This window comes from Microcebus murinus, chromosome 1 (genome assembly GCF_040939455.1).
Source record: "Microcebus murinus isolate Inina chromosome 1, M.murinus_Inina_mat1.0, whole genome shotgun sequence".
Classification (NCBI taxonomy): Eukaryota; Metazoa; Chordata; class Mammalia; order Primates; family Cheirogaleidae; genus Microcebus; species Microcebus murinus.
The window spans coordinates 53,136,013-53,153,354 of NC_134104.1; the positions used below are offsets into that span (position 1 = coordinate 53,136,013).

Sequence of the window (17,342 nt, forward strand, 5' to 3'; positions counted from 1 at the left end):
AAATATTTGTAAAATATATTGTATAAAAAAGACAATTTCCCTAATATGAAAAATAGTTCTTACAAAAACCAGTAAGAAAAATAGCTACCATCACAGGAAAATGGATAAAGGCCAAATTTTAAAATTCAAATGACTTTTAAACATATAAGATGCTCAACTGCACTCAAAATATTAGAAATGTACAGTAAAACTACAAGGATATAGCACAATACAACTACAGTAAATGTATAGTAAAATGAGAAGGATATAGTCATTTGATCAGCAAGATAAGAAATTTTGATAATTCACTGAGCAGATGAAGATGAGAGGAAACAGACACTCATACATTGCTATAGGAGTATATGTTAATAAAATTTTTATGGAGTGCTATTAGGCAACATCTATTAATAATAAAATATGTATGAACCCTTTGACCCAGCAATTCATCTTCCAAGATACTTGACAGGTACATGTGTGAAATGAACAAATTTACAAAGATATTCACTGTTGTGTACACGTAAATCCAAAAGAACTGAAAAACCAAAATAGTCATTGATAAGGGAATAAATAAGTCCACTATTTCCATAGAATAGAATAATAAGGAACAGTTAAAGATACTGAGAGATTATTTCATTATCTCTCAGTACATGTATACTATTCCATGTACTGTTTATTATTACATGATCCTGATAGGGAATGATTTTTAAGGCATACTGAGTGGAAAAAAACAACAGCATCTTTTGAATGCTATTACATCCTTATTTATAGCTTTGTAATTGTTCATATGGTTTTATGCACATTGATTGGGAATGAATTTATGAGTAACTAGTAAAAGCATGCCTCTTGAAAAGAGTAATTAAGTGGCTAAAAATGTCTGTTCGTGTCCTTTGCCCACTTTTTTTTTTTTGAGACAGAGTCTCACTCTGCCATCCAGGTAAAATGCAGTGGCATCTTCAAACTCCTGGACTCAAGTAATCTTCTTGCCTCAGCTTCCCAAGTAGCTGGGACTACAGGCATGTGCCACGACACCTGGCGAATTTCTACTTTTTGTAGAGGGGTCTTTTTGTAGAGTGGTCTTGCTCTTTTTGCTTAGGCTGGTTTCAAACTCCTGAGCTCAAGTAATTCTTCCACCTCAGCCGCCAAGAGTGACAGGATTACAGGCATGAGCCACCATGCCCAGCCTCTTTGCTCACTTTTTAATGGGGTTATTTGGTTTTTTGTCACTGAGTTGTTTGAATTCCTTGTAGATTCTAGACATTAGTCCTCTGCTAGATTCACAGTTTGCAAATATTTTCTTCCATTCTGTAGGCTATTTACTCTGTTGATTATTTCTTTTGCTGGGCAGAAGCTCTTTAGTTTTAATAAGTACCATTTGTTTATTTTTGTTTCATTTGTTTTTGGGGTCTCAGTCATAAATTCTTTGCTTAGGGCAATGTCCAAGAGAGTTTTTCCTACTAATCATCCGATAAATGCAAATTAAAACCACAATAAGATACCATCTTAGTCCAGTTAGAATGACTATTAAAACGTAAAAAAATAATAGATGTTAGAGACGATGTGGAAAAAGAGAACACTTACACACTGTTGGTAGTAATGTAAATTAGTACAACCTCTATGGAAACAGTATGGAGATTCCTCAGAGAACTAAAAATAGATCTACCATTTGATATAGCAATCCCACTACTGTGTATATATTCAAAGGAAAATAAACCATTATATCAAAAAGATATCCATACACATATGTTTATCACAGCACTACTCACAATAACAAAGATATGGAACCCACCTGAGTATACATTAATTGATTATTGAATAAAATAAATGTGGTACACGTTACACACACACACAGACACAGATCCATGGAATACTACTCACTCATGGAGGCCATTATCTTAAGTGAAATAACTAAGAAACAGAAAGTCTAACACCACATGTTCTCATTTATAAGTGGGAACTAATTTATGAGTATACATGGACACAGTGAATACATTGGCCTTTGGAGACTCAGAAGTGTAAGAGGGTGGGAGAGGAGTGTGGGAGGAGAAACTACCTAATGGGTAGTATGTACACTAACCAGATAAGGGCTATACAAAAAGCCCACATTTCACCACTATGCAATATATCCATTTAACACATCTACACAGGGAGGGAGGGAGGTGAGGGAGGGAGGGAGGGAGGGAGGGAGGGAGGGAGGGAGGGAGGAAGGAAGGAAGGAAGGAAGGAAGGAAGGAAGGAAGGAAGGAAGGAAGGAAGGAAGGAAGGAAGGAAGGAAGGAAAGAAAAACAGAGAGAGAAGAAAGGAAGGAAGAAAGAAAGAGGCTAAAGACAAGAATGGGACAAAGAGTTTTCACTATATTCTGTTTCCCATGTTCTGAATTTTGTACTATGTGCATATACATAAATTAAAATTATACAATACTACAAACGAATATTGAACGTTTTATTATTTTTGTCCAAAGTTTCAGACATTTCTAAACAAACAAAACAACCAGTTATCAAGGAAAGTATAAAAACATAAATTTTACTTATGTGTAATATACATACATATTATGCTTGAGAGGTATATTCTTTTACTATGACTAAATAAAATTATAACATAAACTATATCTGAAAGTTTTTTGGAGGATGATATTTTCTGCTTTACTGAGTATTGGCTATAGTGGAGAAAGAGCATAATGTCTTTCTTTTTGAATATCATTTCAAGAGGAGGTGATTCTGCAGTCCTTTGTATACTGATTTTGAAAACCACTATTTTCAAGTTTTCCAATTTTTTAAGTAAAAACAAAATTAAGCTTGAGTGACATTTTCATTTTTATTGGTAGCTCACATGGGAATTGGAGGAGTTTAGAAATTATTTCTGAGAGACAATGAAGAGTTACAAAATAGGATTAGGGATATATAAATTGTAAATCAGTCTCCATTTCTGAAGTATACAATTTTCCTAGAGTTAAACTGTGTGAACTTGACAATAACAAAAAAGGAAAAATTTTTGAAAATAATTTTCCAATTTTCTTATTAGAATTTTTAAAAGGGAATATATTTTCTGAGTTTTAATTTTGAGAAGTTCTTTCATTTTTTTCCTAAAGGAAGACTATGTCCTACATCTACAGTTACTTTATTTAAAGTGTTCTGGAAAAGGAGATTATCTTCTTTAAGCAAAGCTTCTAAATAACTGTCAATCTGCTCCAGGTCATCTGCGGGACCACCCTAGAAAAGAGAAGCAACAATCAAACCAGGGAAAGAAGCTGCAGTTTATTCCTGTAATCTGGGTGGCCCCCTAACAGTCTTACCCATGAATCACTTACCAAGAAAACCCATCTTGCATTTGATTCATGCTTTTAACTTTTCAAGGTGTTTTCTCGCTTAATCTCATTTCATTTTCACAAGTGGTTAGGAACTCGGATCATTTTTTTTTCTTTAGTGGATGTTAGTTTAACTGGTTTTTTTCCTCCCTGATTTTTAATGAGTTGTCATTTCTTAAGGCCCCCTTACCTCAATCTCATCCTTCTGCTGTATAGTCTCTTATCTCCCATTTTTAAAATTTATGAATCTTTACCTTTGTAGGCAAAAACAGACAAGTAGGCAAATTTTGACTTCTCTATTTCTTCTCTTTCCATTGAAGCATCTTTTCCCTCACCCCTGGCTTGCTGTCCTGATCTGTCTCCTCCTCTCCATTCTCCCCTCTCCTTTTTCCCCAGCTCCCTGCTGGTGCAAATTTGCTCTCCTTCCCTGAGCTTCTTGGTCCATGGGACAGCTAGATATATACTCCCTCTTTACTGATCTAAAACTCACTCCCTCAGTACCAACCATGCGGTCAACTAGCTCAACTGAACTGAGGCAGAAAAGAATTTTTAGGAAGGACCTATCAGAACCAAACCCAGCTTTATTACTGTTCCCACTAACTGCCCAGCACCACCATCTTTGTCTCCTTGTCTCTTCTCTGGTTCTATAAAATGTGCTTCTGCTTTATTCCCTCTTAGATTTGCTCAGTCCTCTAATAAGTCTGAATTATATTGAGTCCAGCTTTGCAATGGGGTCCCATTTCAGATGGGTTTCCATGATGTTAATGTTTACCTAGATGTCCAAGTATTCACTGACCCTGAAGCAGGCCCTGTGCCCCTTCCTGACACTGACCACTTAGCCTGTTAGGTATAGTCTTAATATTTTTGCTATTATTCTTTGTCTGGCAGACTAAACTTTCCCCAGGAGATTAGGTTGATTTTATGCTCGTCTTCCTCATGTGTCTGCACCCCTCTCTCTGGTTTGGATCCTTTATCTCTATCCTCTGCTCTACTCTACTGCAGTGGCTCTGGCAATTAGAGACAGTGAAGGGGAAATTTCAAGTGGGGAGATGAGAGTAATATATTCGGACAGGAGCCCTTTCAGTACCTCTCCTCTAAGACTAGGCAAAGAGTTTCATACTCTGCTGGCTAAAGCCCTTTACCTTCCTAGCAAACTTTGTGAATAAAGCAATTTAAATTAGTATAATTACTCTGGATAGTCTGGGAGAACCCAGGGGTCTGCCACAGAAAATGATTACTCTTCCATTTTTTCTTAGCCAAGCAAAGATTTGCTGTTATGAAAGCCAATACTTTTTATGAACTCTTTTGATAGAAAGTGGTATTCAATTTCTATGATATAAATTTTTTTTGGTCCTTCTATTTTTTCTGGTTAGTGAAACAATAATCATCACTGAAGCTCTACCATTTATCAGGCTCCACACCAGACCTTTTATTATATAAAAACATTTGCCATCCTTCACAGCCGTAAGAACCGAAGGGAGCGTCACTCAAATTCCACTCTTATCGTAATAAACAAACCCTACCAACTGGATGAAGTGGTATTATTGATAGAAGCACACATACAATTTCCTTTGTATAAAAACAATTAGTATGAAATAGGCTCACTGTTCTGGCTTGGATTTCTTAACTTACTTCTAGCATCTACAGAAAGATTTTTCATCTTTGACTATATGTGTGTGTGTGTGTGTGTGTTTTGTGTGTGTGTTTCACACACACTTTAAATATCATTACATTCTATCCAGCATTTCTATGTACTGTAAAAAATGGATCCTTCCTCACTAGTTCAATCTATCAGAGAAGCTCAATTTATGCATAAAAATATGCAAACAAAACTGACAGCAATCCATACTTACACGACATTTCCCAATTTCTCCAATCTCTCCTATAAGATTAGAAGGGTTTATCTTTATTTATGCATTAAGATAAAAAATACATTAAAATATTTTGCTGTCAGAAAAAACTGGAAACATTTTCCTACTGGACACATGATATTGAGAAGACACTGAGGGTGGTGATTCTATACCAACAGTACAAGCAAAAATTCTAAATTTTTTAAGATAAAAAAGAACAGGAATTTAAAAAATGTTCTAGTATTAATATATACATTCCAAGTTTATTTACTTATGATTTCAATATCCTTACAGAAAGAGTAAGGGCTGAATTAAGTAACTTGGCCAAGGTCAGTAAGTGAAAGACAATATCAGGAGAGAAAGCTAGCTAGCTAAATGTTCTTTCCACAGAATATATTCATACTACTCAAACAAAATCTCATCACTCACCAGCTGAAGTTTCTGCAACAATACTGCCAGTTTAACACGAAGATTCTTCAGTTTATCCTCAGTAATTTTTCTTTTCTCTTCACATTGCCCCAGAGAAACTTCATTAAGTACCCCTCTTTTATTTGCTTCATAGATAATGGACTGCATTTTTTTCTTTAGTCTTTTTTCATATTGGACCATGTAAATATTCTGAATCTGGAAATGTTTTTGAAAACAATTTTAGTACTTTTTAAAAATATTACTTTTCTCCCCAATATCACAAGGCAATTTTATATTCCAACTCTGTACATACATGCCAAGTGTCAACTCTATACTTGAAGTGCAACATGTAGTCTAAATATAAGACATGTTGATACCCTTAAGGAACTTACAATCTTATGGAAGAGGGAGAGAGGAGGAAAAATGTACAATGTTCCAGTAATTATAATATAAGGATGAGAGAGGCACTGCAAGGTGGAGTCACTTTGCCTTTAGTATAAAGAAGGAACCCTATAGAGGTTCAATTTGTTCTCCCAATAGTGGTATTAGACTATTCAAGGTACAAAGTGGGTAGGTGTCTGGGACCCTCTCTCCACAGTCCCAGTAACTCACAGGCAATGAGAACAGCCAGCCACTTGGGGCTGTCTTGGCAGATGATGTAGTGTTATTTATAATTCAAGTCTATAGTGTCTATAAAGCGCAAAAGCTACAGTAAGAGGAATTCCTCTTCCTCTCTTTGGGTTCCTTATGCTGATATAAAGAATACGGACAGTTTTGCATACGACCCTTACTAATTCAAGAATCTTGGTTGTTTTCCAAAATCTCACGTTGTGCCTGAAGCACTCATGAAGTACAAAGAGGTAATGGATATGCCAAATGCTGCAAGTTCACAATGACATTAACTGCTTGAATCAACATTTTGAGAAGGCCAAAGGATCTTCTGAGAAAAGAGATACAGGGCAAATCCTATTTTGATAAACATTTGAATGCTTCTGTAATAGGGATATTTCTGTGTTCTGATATGACTGAGTTGCCAGGAAAATTGTAAGGAAATTTTGTTTGTCTTCTGGGCCTACTCAACTTGTTTTGCCACCCTCCACCACACTGACTACAGGCAGACCCTTCCCCGACTGTCCAGATCATTCCCTTTAGCACTCATGGACTTCATGAGTTTCTTTTCTTCCTATAAAATCCTTAAAACAAGGAAGAAAAACCCCTACATATAGGAAGTTCTATTAAATAAATATTCACTAACTACTTCCTCATTCGAAATCAGTGAATTTAATTATAGTTGCAAAATACAGTCATTGCCCTCAAGAACTTCCTAGTCTACAGCATGAGATAATACAAGTTTGCAAATATTATATCTTCAGGGAGAAAGGGTATGGATTATTCATCATATTAAAGAGAATTAAAGTCCTGACTTAGAGTACTTGACTTGGATTTATGTCTATAACTTACCCCTTGATTGTTTGTACTTTTCATGTACTATTAATTGAGAGACATATTTGGGAGCAGGGACCCAAACTGACCTCCACATTGGCACTGTGTGTCTGTGTGTGTGCGCCTGTATGTACAATAGTGGTAGTGGTAGTAGTAGTCTGTTAAAAGTGAGACTAATTGTGAGATTTATAGGCTGTCCTGCAAAGAAATCTTAGATTTTCAGAGTCTTAAACTGCCTTGAAGCTATAGGGGCCACCAAGAATTAGACTGAAATCCCTGACCTGGCTCTGCCTATTCTTACCTTATTTCCCGAATTCTAGACCTCATTATTCTAGGAACACATCAAGCCCATTCCTGCCTCAGGTCCATTGCTCTTGCTGTTTTTTCTGTTTGGTAAGTTCAACCCCAGATCTGCACAAGGCTCACTCCTTGCCTTAGGTCTGTGTTGAAACAACACATTCTCAGATATTCCTTGCCCGCTGCACCTGACACACCACCCCAATATATTAATACACCTCTGTCTATTACCTGGCCTTGCAGTTATTTTATGACACACCATATCATATGTTTATTTACAAGTTTATCATATATCATTGTGTCTCTGCGTAATGTTTTATTTATACTTTTTTTTTTTATCTGTTTTTCCCTCTAGAATGTAACCTTCATGTACAAAAGATTTGGTTTTGTTCACCTCTGCATTCCCAAGGCCTGGCAGACAGTACTAAATAGTGGGGAATCAGGATAACACATATGCGGCACTTATATTGAGGAAAATTCAATAACATAGGACAATCTGCCTCGGAAGCTAGACTACATTCAAGATCTTGGAAGAGAATCCACTTTTTTTTTTTTTTTTTTTTTGAGACAGAGTCTCGCTTGTTGACCAGGCTAGAGTGAGTGCTGTGGTGTCAGCCTAGCTCACAGCAACCTCAAACTCCTGGGCTCAAGCAATCCTCCTGCCTCAGCCTCCCGAGTAGCTGGGACTACAGGCATGCGCCACCATACCCGGCTAATTTTATATATATATTAGTTGGCCAATTAATTTCTTCCTATTTATAGTAGAGACGGGGTCTTGCTCTTGCTCAGGCTGGTTTCGAACTCCTGACCTCGAGCAATCCGCCCGCCGCAGCCTCCCAGAGTGCTAGGGTTACAGGCGTGAGCCACCGCGCCCGGTTGAGAATCCACTTTTGAACATTTTCAATTCAACCTACAAGTAGCTGATGACTTGCAACTACGGACACAGCCACCTCCTCCAGGAAGTTTCCTGTAATGCTTTCTGGGAAGGCTGCAGGCAAACCCAGGGAGTGACATCTCCCCTGGCCTGAAGGTAGAGTAAATAATTCAACTCAGTTGGAGTAAGGAGGACAGTGTCACATATAGTTCTTATGTCACCAGCCACTTAATTTTCAGAACTCCAGAATTTTATAACTTTTGCCATCCTGAATGATAAATAGCCAGGAAACACATTTTTAGAAAAAATTAAAGCAACAATAAAACGAACCAAAACCAAATCAAAGAGAAATATAAAATATGAAAAACAACATTATATGGAAAACAAGAATATTGCTATTGTCCATAAAAAGGAACATATATTGACACACTTGAACGGACCTGAAGTGATGCTGAATGAATAAAGTCGATTGTAAAATGATACACAATGTATGATTTCATTTCTATAATATTCCTGAAATGCTAAAAAAATATAGATGGAGAAGAGATTGTGGTTACCGGGAATTATGGGGAGGTGATATGACTATAAAAAGGTAGCACAAGGGACATATTTATGGTGATGGGAATTCTGCACCGATTTCAGTGGTAGTCATGAAAATCCACACATATCATAAATTGACACAGAACTATATACACACATTGTCCTAATTTCAATTTCTTGGTTTTGACATTATAATTACATAAAATGTGAGCACTGGAAGAAACTGGATAATGGGTACATGAGACTTCTCTGTATTATTTTTGCAACTTCCTATGAATTCATAGTTATTGCAAGATTTAAAAGTAAATAAACAAAACCAGAGAGAAACCCTAACATTATTAATACAGTATGAGACCAAGGACATTTACATAGCACATTACATTCTAAAGTCACATTCTGTCTCTCGAAGTTCACTCCTTTGTAACAGTAAACTATATTCTTTCAAATACTACAGTCTAGTTTCCTAGTTTATTCTTCTGCCTTTCTCCCTCCAGGAGGGTCTGCTAACCTCTCCAGGAAATTTCTATAAAAGGTAGCAATTCTGACAACTTTTAAAGCTCTAGTAAAAGAAGATCTAGTTGTATTAACATTTTAATTAAGGTGATAAGAGAATTGTAATAAGACGAGAGGCTTAGTTCTGCTGGTTAAACCCACTCTTGCAGAGGTATTTATGGTGGATCAAAAATGGAATTCTTTCCAAACTCTATTAATTCAAAACTGAATTAGGATTTGAAATAAAGGATATTCAACTGAAATTTTAATTTTCTGCCTTGAATTTAAAAAGTTAGATCTCTAGTAGCTTTGCAGCTCTAGAATCTTAACAAGGTTGCATATTTAGCAAGGAAGGCCTATTAAGAGCTATCGATTTTGTACCAAACAGGAATCTTTGTGTAGTGTTTATATGTAAGCAGGCACTACAGCAGAAACAATCAACTTTGATTCAATGCACAAATATTAAGATCCAGATATATCTGAAGGTACTGATTAAATGCCACTAGGATACAGAATTTGACTTATCAAACAAAGAGGATTACTAACTTTAAGGATTCTATAATCTATTATAAGGCAGAAATTTCAATTACTGGTAAATTAGAGTTTTAAGGTTCCCTCAGAACACAGAGATGTCAAGATTAATATCACATGGAGAGACTAGACGATAACATTGACTAACTCTATATAGCAGCAGGGTGTGTGTGTGACAATTTGAACATTGTCTGTGGACTAGGAGAGTAGATAAGAGTATTCCAGGGAACAGCATGGGGGGAAAGGCTCACAGGTAGACCAGTGTAGATAGGTTGGAATAACTCTGGGCTATCCATTTTGGGTGAAGCATATGGCACGAGAGAGGAAAGAATAAAAGATGGTGTTTCAGGTCAGGTGGTGTAGGACCATCAATGCCATCATGAATCATCTACTACTATTATGGTAGTCATGAAAACCACTGATGTGGTCCTGGTGAGATAACCAAAGAAATTTGTGATTAATATGGGGTCCTCCTGTGCTTCCATGCTGCTCTTTTTTATTAAAAGTACACATCTTAAAGTATGTTGTATAGAATTTCCCTCTATATGAATTTCAAGAAATGATTTGAATAATTTTTATAAACATCCACCTAAAGCTACCAATCATTAAGAAAGTCCTTAAGGCCAATCAGTTTCATTGCTAGGGAGGTCATGATTCCAATTGTTCTGTGTTTTGCTTGCAACATCTCAGTTTCAACAGGAACTCCTAGTCTCCTGATTGCTTATTTTGCTTTGGTTCTTGGGATCCCACTTGCCCTGAATATTAACGAGATTGTATTCATCACCTATGCTAAACCTGTTCATGCTGAATAAACATTTATCTTATTCACTCTGGCCTCCAAGACCCAACAATCTGGTTCCATTACTGATGGTGTAAATATTGGGAAAAATATCATTTAGAAACAGATATAAAAGAACATATATAAGCTTGGATAAACAGATGTATGACAGTCTAATGGTTAGCCAATTTCCGAGTTTTACAGCATAAATATTTACTTATTTATTTTTCCCCAGGAAATAGATTATCCTCTTCAAGACTGAAAAATACATGAAGATTTCAGATTACTGATTATGTAAAATCCATATATAAATCAATATAGTATGAAGTGTTTGGCAAAATTTTTTCTTCTGATTTTTTTAAAATTTAATTTAATCTTTAAAATTTTATTTATTTATTTAATTTCAGAATACTCTAGGAGTACAAACAGTTTGGTTATGTGTAATGCCTTTGCCTCACCCAAGCCAGGGCTAGAGCATGCCCTTCTCCCATATACTCTGCTCCGTCTCCATTAGTTGTGAGTTTATCCCCACCCCCACCTGACCTAGTGAATACTAATACCATGTGAGCACCTTAGTGCTGATCAGTTAGTATCAATTTGATGGCAAGTACATGTGGTGCTTGTTTTTCCATTGTGTGATACCCCCATGTAAGCGTTTCCATATGTAACTCCTTTACAGCTAATATTTACTCTCTTCCTACAACATAACTTATTGTTTCTTATTTGTGTTTGAAAGGAAACTCTACATACTGCTTCAATTCTCAGACTTAAGCATACATATAGGCAACCCACTTTCTAGCTGCTTTCTGTAAGTGAATATTAGTAAGATGCCTCCAGGAAGGCAAGTTCCTCCTCTTATGAAACTAAGAGTTCAGGGAAGAGTTTGGTAAGATAAACACAAGTAAGTGGTTGTCAGAGGCTTTGAGAAATATTCAGCTGGAGAGGTCATGGGTAGGGGGGGAACAGAGGAGTTTCCTGGGTGAGTTGATCCAGGTGAGATGATGGCAAGTGGAAGCAGGGTGGAGCTGAGGAGCAAGTGAGGAGGGCTCACATGTGAGATGTATTTTGATGATGGAAGCACCCATCCACTAGGAGAAGGCAGCCTAGGGCATGCCATGTTTGTGATGTTTGTTGGACATCATTCATGGCTAAGACTAACATACTTACCAGTGAATCAAAGGATGGACTCAAGCTCTATCCAGGATAACATAAGAGGTGCTAAATCACAATTGTTTTTTGTAGTTAAGTAGTATTCCATGGTATACATATAACACATTTTATTAATCCACTCATGTATTGATGGGCACTTGGGTTGTTTCCACATCTTTGTGATTATGACCTGTGCTGCCATAAACATTTGAGTGCAGATGTCTTTAATATAGAATGCCTTTTTTTCCTTTGGGTAAGTGCCCAGTAGTGGGATTGCTGGATCAAATGATATTTCTATTTTTAGCTCTTTGAGGTATCTCCAAATTATTTTCCACAGGGGTTGTACTAATTTGCAGTCCCACCAGCAGTTCCTGTCTTTCCACATCCATGTCAGCATTTGTTGTTTTGGGACTTTTTGATAAGGGCCATTCTCACTTGAGTTAGGTGATATCTCATTGTTGTTTTGATTTGCATTTCCCTAATGATTAGAGACGTTGAGAACTTTTTTGTATATTTGCTGGCCATTATTCTGTCTTCTTTTGAAAAATTTCTGTTCAAGTCCCTTGCCCATTTATTGATAGGGTAGTTTGATTTTTTTCTTGTTGATTTTCTTAATTTCTATATAGATTCTTGCTATCAGCTCTTTATTGGATGTGTAGAAAACAAATATTTTTTCCCATTCTATAGGTTGTCTATTTACTCTAATGATAGTTTCTTTGGCTATGCAAAAGCTTTTTAATTTGATCAGGTCCCATTTATTTATTTTTGTTGCTGTTGTGATTGCTTTGAGGATCTTCTTCATAAATTCTTTGCCTAGGCCAATGTCTGTAAGAGTTTTCCAAACACTTTCTTCTAGAATTCTTAAGGTTTCACACCTTAGGTTTAAATCTGTTATCCATTGTGAGTTGCCTTTTGTGAGAGTTGAGGGGTGAAAGGTGGAGATCCAGTTTCAATCTTCTGCATGTGTTTATCCAGTTTTTCCAGCACCATTTATTGAATAGAGATTCTTTTCTCCGTAACCAGTAGATGAAGACCTATGGAAAGATCTAGGAGCCTTACTGATAGCTCTTCAAGCTGACTGCCACAGACTTTCAGTTGGGACAATCAATTCCTGGTGGGGCACTTAGCAAACCCACCTGCCACACACACACCCCACATAGAGATTTCACTGTCAGCATCTCCTCCATATACATCTTATGATGCAATGTCAAGTCTCCAGTAAGTTAAAAATACTTCTACATCAACAGGCTAAGAAGCTAATATACTTATTACAAGTAAAACATGAAAACTCTATCACAAGGATATAGTATTAATAAAGATGAAAAAAGTAGTATAATGGAAAGAGCTTTGGAGTGGGACAATTCTGGGTTCCAATCTTGAATCTGATGCTTGCTTGCATCAGGACACTGGAATATTATCTTTCTGAATCTCCATTTCCTCATTACTGAAATGGAGACAGTGTCAGTTACCTCCCAAAGTTGTGAGGGTTAAGTGAGGTAACATGTAGAAAAGGCCTAGTTCAGTGCCTGGCTGTAGTGGCTCTCAATCAATCACAGTTTTATACTAGTTGCTGAAAATAATATTAGTGCCCTGGAAAACGGTTAAAAATATATTGAAAGTAAACTTTGTCTATTATTCTAGTTAGAGAATGTTGAGAAGTCCTCAAACTGAAAAATGTTCAATTACTGCTTTTTCAGCAAAACATTATTCAGAAAATAAATTCTCTTTTCAGTTGAACAGTACTGGGGAACTAAGAACTACAATCCCTCTTCATTGCCCGTATTTATCACAGCCCAGTGGGTACTCAGTCAAATACATCAGAGGCAAGCCTATCAACAAGGTTGTAAAATTTAGGCACACCCTAAAATTTCAATACTGTTTGATACAGCCTTTATAAGAAAGAATCTGATTTAGGTTCTAGTTCTTATTTTAAGTTTGCCTCATCACATGTCTTTTGAGAATTCACTTCACAATTCTTTTTAATTCACAAAACAATATTCATTCACATGTACTCCATCACCTACAGAAGAGATGAGGCAGTACCTTTGCTTACAGCTGTGCTTTGCACAACTCCAAAAGGTGCCAATCATTGCTTAGTCTTTCCAGATTTGCATGTCACTAAGATAGTTTCCCAGAAGATGACTATAAGCATAAGCACATGGAAGAAGATGCTAATGTATGTGCCAGTGATAACAGCTGGTGGACAGGTTTTAGAAAACACAGGTAAAGTGTCAACAAAGACTACAACAGTGGCCATCCTGGCTCCATACATCAGCTTGGCCAAGTTCACATCTTGGAGTCCCAGTTCTTTTGAGTGTGAAGTAAAGGAGTTGAAGGCATATGATTTTTTTGAAATTTCTATAGCACAACTGAAGCACACTCTGGACTCTTCTCCCTCCTCCCCAGGAAATCTTTAAGGACTAGACACACAGCATTAGTTGATGATCATTAAAAATACATCTACCAGGCTGGGTGCAGTGGCTCATGCCTGTAATCCTAGCACTCTGGGAGGCTGAGGCACACGGATCACTCAAGGTCAGGAGTTTGAAACTAGCCTGAGCAAAAGTGAGAACCTCATCTTTACTAAAAATAGAAAGCAATTAATTGGCCAACTAAAAAAATATATAAAAAATTAGCCGGGCATGTTGGCACATGCCTATAGTCCCAGCTACTTGGGAGGCTGAGGCAGAAGGATGGCTTGAGCCCAGGAGTTTGAGGTTGCTGTGAGCTAGGCTAATGCCACGGCACTCTAGCCCGGGGAACAGAGTGAGACTCTGTCTCAAAAAAAAAAAAAAATCTACCCAGAGAGATAGAAAAGTTGTAAGGAAACACACAAAAATATTAATATCAGTGAACTTGGGATAGTTTGGGACTATGGATGAATTTCTTTACATTCTTTTTACTTCTTATATTAGCATTAATTACTGTTATAAATACTTGCATAATAGAAAAATCATTAACTTAAAAAAACTATTGATAAAATAAAAAATCACAGAGAGATACCAAATTGTCTGAAATAATTTAAAACTTTCATCTACAAACAATTTCTGGTTCAGTCTAGTGTTTCGAGGATTCAGTGGATATATTTCTTAAAGACTTATGTCCTGTTTCCTTTTCAAAATATAGTCAGTCCTACTCCAAGGGTTTTACAAGCTTTATATGATGGAAACATTTGTGTGTTAAAATTCAAAAAGGTGTTGCTTGATGACATCTGATATGCCACACATTAATCTAAGTCTTGATAAGTGAATGCAAATTTGATTTCTTTCCAAACCTAACATTTGGAAATGTATATCATTTCTTTTTTGGAACATAGGACCATTTAGAATATAAATTCCTATATTGAAAAGAAGCTTACCTGGTTGAAACACATTTTCAGCTTTTTGTTTGTCAGCTCTGGGCATTGCTCCAGCTGTTTTCATAAATGATAATAGAACAGGATATTAACTTTTAGAGAATGAGCTGTCTACAACAGAGTTATATCATGTAAGCATCTAGTATAAAAAAGCATCAAAGCCTAGAACTGGCTAACATTGGTACTGTGGGGCTTTTAAGCTTGGGTCTAATTAAATTAATTAACTAAATTATACCTCCCTTCATTCCAAAATAAAAGGATTAAGGCAGCTTACATAAATAAATACTGCATTGTTAAAAAAATTGCAGATAAAAAAAGCAAGGTGAAGGAAAATTAAATGATAACATAGTAAATATTCAAGGGAGATAGCAAGAAGGCAGCTGGAGTATGGATTTCTTGGAAGGGTGTGCCACAGAGGGGAAGTCTGGCATGTGGGGTCGTATTTAAAGTCAGAGATGAGATGAAGTCACCTAGAAGCAGCATGTAATGGAGAGAAGAAAGTGGTCCAGGAAGGAGCCCTCAGACATGCCAACATTCAGAAACCAAGTAGAATAGGTGATGTTGTGAAGAAGATGGGAGGAAGGGAAGTGAGAAATGGAAAATGTGTTGTCATGGAAGCTACACAAAGGAAGGGCATCAGAAGGAGAATGTGGTGCCTCAGACACGTCAGGTCTGGGAAGAAGTGACTACTGCATTTGTCAGTGCAGAGGTCACTGGTGGCCCTGATGACAACAGTCCCAGTTGAGCATAGTAGTCACAAGCCCTGTAGGAAAGAATGAGGTGAAACTAGAAGGCAAAGAAGCAGAAACAATAAATACAGACTAGAAAATTAGGGATTTCAATTAGATGGAGGCATATGGCACCTCTGTAATATTAATAATTCCCGTTCTTTTCATTGACAGCCTTTCCACGTGCATCCATCACTTCCACAAACAACCCTGAGCCAGGAGGTGGAGAAGGGGACCTCCCACCCTTCCACACCAGGCAGGCAGCTCTTCCCCTCCACTTCTGCAAGAAGCTCTGCTTGGCCTCAGGTCTGCATGCCTCACTCAGTTTCACCAGAGCCCTGTAGGGATCAAGCCACTTGGGCACTAGCTCCTGTTACTTAAGCATGGCCTATGGACCTCAGGCTCACCCTCTGCACCCCAGGTAGCAGATCACAGCTTTCCTTCCAATCATATTGGGTACTGTCCTTGAGAGCAGATTTGGTGAATACAATTTTCTTCATCTATCCCAGTGCTGTTTTAGTGATTCTAGTAAGACTAGTGCTTTGGGCACCTAATGTGGCTGACCTACCCAAGCCTCAGCTCAGCTCATCACAGGTGGCTGATGAAGTGTATCTAGGGAATAGAAACTCTATTTTTGGTGAGGGAATGGGAGGTCAGGAACTGTATCATACTGCTCTTCATATCTGCAACTGTCTGTCTCAGTCTGTAAGGTTTTCTCCACCTTATTTATCCCATGGCCAGAACGATTTCAAATGCAGCTTTAATCCTGAATCACTCATTTGGTATGAAGATCTCCATCTTCATTTACCTAAACCATGAGTCCTATTACTGGTAACATTTTATATTTTTCTTTACTGAAGATTAAATTCAGGCTATTCTATCATTCTTTCAGAGTTCAAAAGAAACAGCTCACCTCAGAACTTGCTACAAGTTCTTCCACAGATGTGTAGTCAAATTCGGATGGTAGCTGATACTCAGGAAAAAAATACAGAAGAATCTCCCTAGGAATAAAAGCATCGCAGAAATGGGAATATACCAGGACAGCAGAGGTAGCACTCACCTGTCAGAACTAGGCTCATCCCCTAGGTATTAAACATCTTGACAAAGATATTAGTTCTCCCAAAATATTTTGTTTTACTATGGGCAACAAACTGTTCTTCAGAGAGCACAGACTGGGGAGACTGGGTATGGCTATAAAAGGGCAAAAGAAGGGACCCCTGTAGTGACAGAACTGTTCTGTATCTTGGCTGCATCAGTATTAATATCCTGATTGTGATATACTGTTCTATAGTTTTATAAGGTGTTAAAATTCGGAGAAACTGGGTAAAGGATACAGGGATCTCTCTGTATTATTTTGTACAACTCAATGTGAATATACATTTATCTCAAAATAAAAAGTTTATTGAAAGAAAAAAAGCGCACGAAAGAAACCAGACAACTAACAAAGCTCATGGTGCCTAGCAATTCATAACCAACCAGTCCTAAAAAGCCCTGCACCTGCTTGAGTGTTCTCTTCTCCAGAGATCTCAGCATTGCAAACTTTCTGGGAGAAAACAGGCTGACGACAAACTTGCTTATTTCCTAAGAAAACCAAGAGTTTAGGTCTCCAGGGTATTT

At 37.2% G+C, this 17,342-nt stretch overlaps 1 protein-coding gene across 1 annotated transcript in view; it reads right to left on the reverse strand.

Moving 5' to 3' along the window:
- Window positions 1-3,028: 3,028 nt before the first annotated feature.
- The window catches only part of MORC1 (MORC family CW-type zinc finger 1), a 179,591-nt gene continuing 165,277 nt past the window's right edge, over window positions 3,029-17,342 (reverse strand). The window contains 5 exon segments of the mRNA XM_075998393.1: window positions 3,029-3,058; window positions 3,060-3,185; window positions 5,560-5,754; window positions 15,001-15,054; window positions 16,639-16,726. Of these exon segments, the coding sequence (XP_075854508.1) occupies window positions 3,029-3,058; window positions 3,060-3,185; window positions 5,560-5,754; window positions 15,001-15,054; window positions 16,639-16,726 (493 nt within the window).